We start from the raw sequence: 1,514 nt of genomic DNA on the forward strand, positions 1-1,514 counted from the left end.
CGAGAGAGAAACAGGCGCAGAGAGAGGGGCATGCGCAGAGAGAGAGGGGCATGCGCAGAGAAAGAGAGGCAGGCGCAGAGAAAGACAGCGCGAGCGAGAACGGGGCGCAGGGTGCAGGGAGAGGTAGTGATGGAGAGACCCCGAGTGTATACTAGTTTGTCTTTGGTGTCAGTACTGACGCAGTTTTCAGTTTAATACACACCGACTGGTATACCTCACTCTTAAATATACATACACGTTATATATACACACAGAAAATTATAGGGTTATTCCCCCAGAACGTCAGAATCATCACACTAATCTACTCGTTTTACCTTTCTTTAAAATATAAAAACTAAAATGGTAAGTGGAGCCTGCTATTAAACATTATATGGCTGAGGCTTTGCAAGCTGAAGCAGGAGCCTGTTGTGTAAACTCTGCAACATTAAGACTGAAAACACCGACAATGCTACACTAAAGCTCCTGCTAATGCCAGGTCTCCCCCATGGTGTTGCTCTCCTTCAGCGAGGCATGTTTTTCTCCCCCTTCCCCCAAGTTTATGGGGATGGATTTGTCCGCCTTACTGCCCCGTCTCTCAGCGCTTGTCCCCTTCTCTCTCTCCCCACGTCCCACTACTTGTGGTAACAGCCGTCCAGGCCCAGGGTGGCAGCTCCAAAGCTGGACACAGGCTCACAGCTCACAGCCTTGGCCAGGATGCTGCAGTTCTTGATGAGGTTCAGGCTGAACGAGCTGACACCGTCCTTAGCTGGGAAAAGCTTCATGGTGGCCAGGATGAGGGCCAGGCAGTCCGCGACGTCCTTGTTGGGGGCACAGGCCAGGGCGGGCGTGTGACCTGCAGAGACCGGGATGTTAAGATGCTGTGTGTCAGCGAACACGCCAACACCTTCCCGGCAAACCCCTCTCAATACCCCCCCCAACCTCCTGCAGAGAAACGACTGAAACGGCTGTGAACCCGCACCTCACACCGGGCTGGGAAATCTCTACAGGCACCAGCGCTATGCACAAAAAAGGGAGAGCCAGTTCGCACCAAGCCCGCTTCCCACCCAACAGATGCTTTCCACATGGAGGGCCACTTCTGTTCACATTGCACAATCCTCAGTGCTGTGCTGACTGGGAACTAAGCAATCAGATCAGACTGGGAGCAACGTGGGAGAGCGAGTGTGCATGTGCGCGCGCACACGACGGGGAGACACACAGCGTGCACGAGAGGGAGAGATCGTGTGCACGAGAGGGACCACACGTACGACAGAGAGACAGACAGCACGCACGAGAGAGAGAGAGTGAGAGACAGCATGCACGTGCGCATGATAGAGAGAGAGAGAGAGAGACAGACACACAGGGTGCACATGTGCGCTTTAGAGACAGAGAGACAGACACATAGGGTGCACACGTGTGTTAGACAGAGACACACACAGGGTGCATGCGTTAGAGAGAGACACACAAGGTGCACGTGCGCAATTTAGAGGACAGACAGACACACAAGGTGCATGGCGCACGACAGAGAGAGACACAGT

The 1,514-nt window shown here is 53.6% G+C and overlaps 1 protein-coding gene across 1 annotated transcript in view; it reads right to left on the reverse strand.

The window, feature by feature from the left end:
* Positions 1-6: 6 nt before the first annotated feature.
* The window catches only part of LOC125480949 (serine/threonine-protein phosphatase 6 regulatory ankyrin repeat subunit C-like), a gene marked incomplete at its 5' end in the record, with an annotated part of 14,109 nt that continues 12,601 nt past the window's right edge, over positions 7-1,514 (reverse strand). Inside the window, one exon of the mRNA XM_048618880.1 lies at positions 7-832. Within this exon, the coding sequence (XP_048474837.1) occupies positions 612-832 (221 nt within the window). The remainder of the gene's footprint in view (positions 833-1,514) is intronic.

The sequence above is a fragment of the Rhincodon typus genome, chromosome 41 (assembly GCF_021869965.1).
Source record: "Rhincodon typus isolate 14 chromosome 41, sRhiTyp1.1, whole genome shotgun sequence".
NCBI lineage: Eukaryota > Metazoa > Chordata > Chondrichthyes > Orectolobiformes > Rhincodontidae > Rhincodon > Rhincodon typus.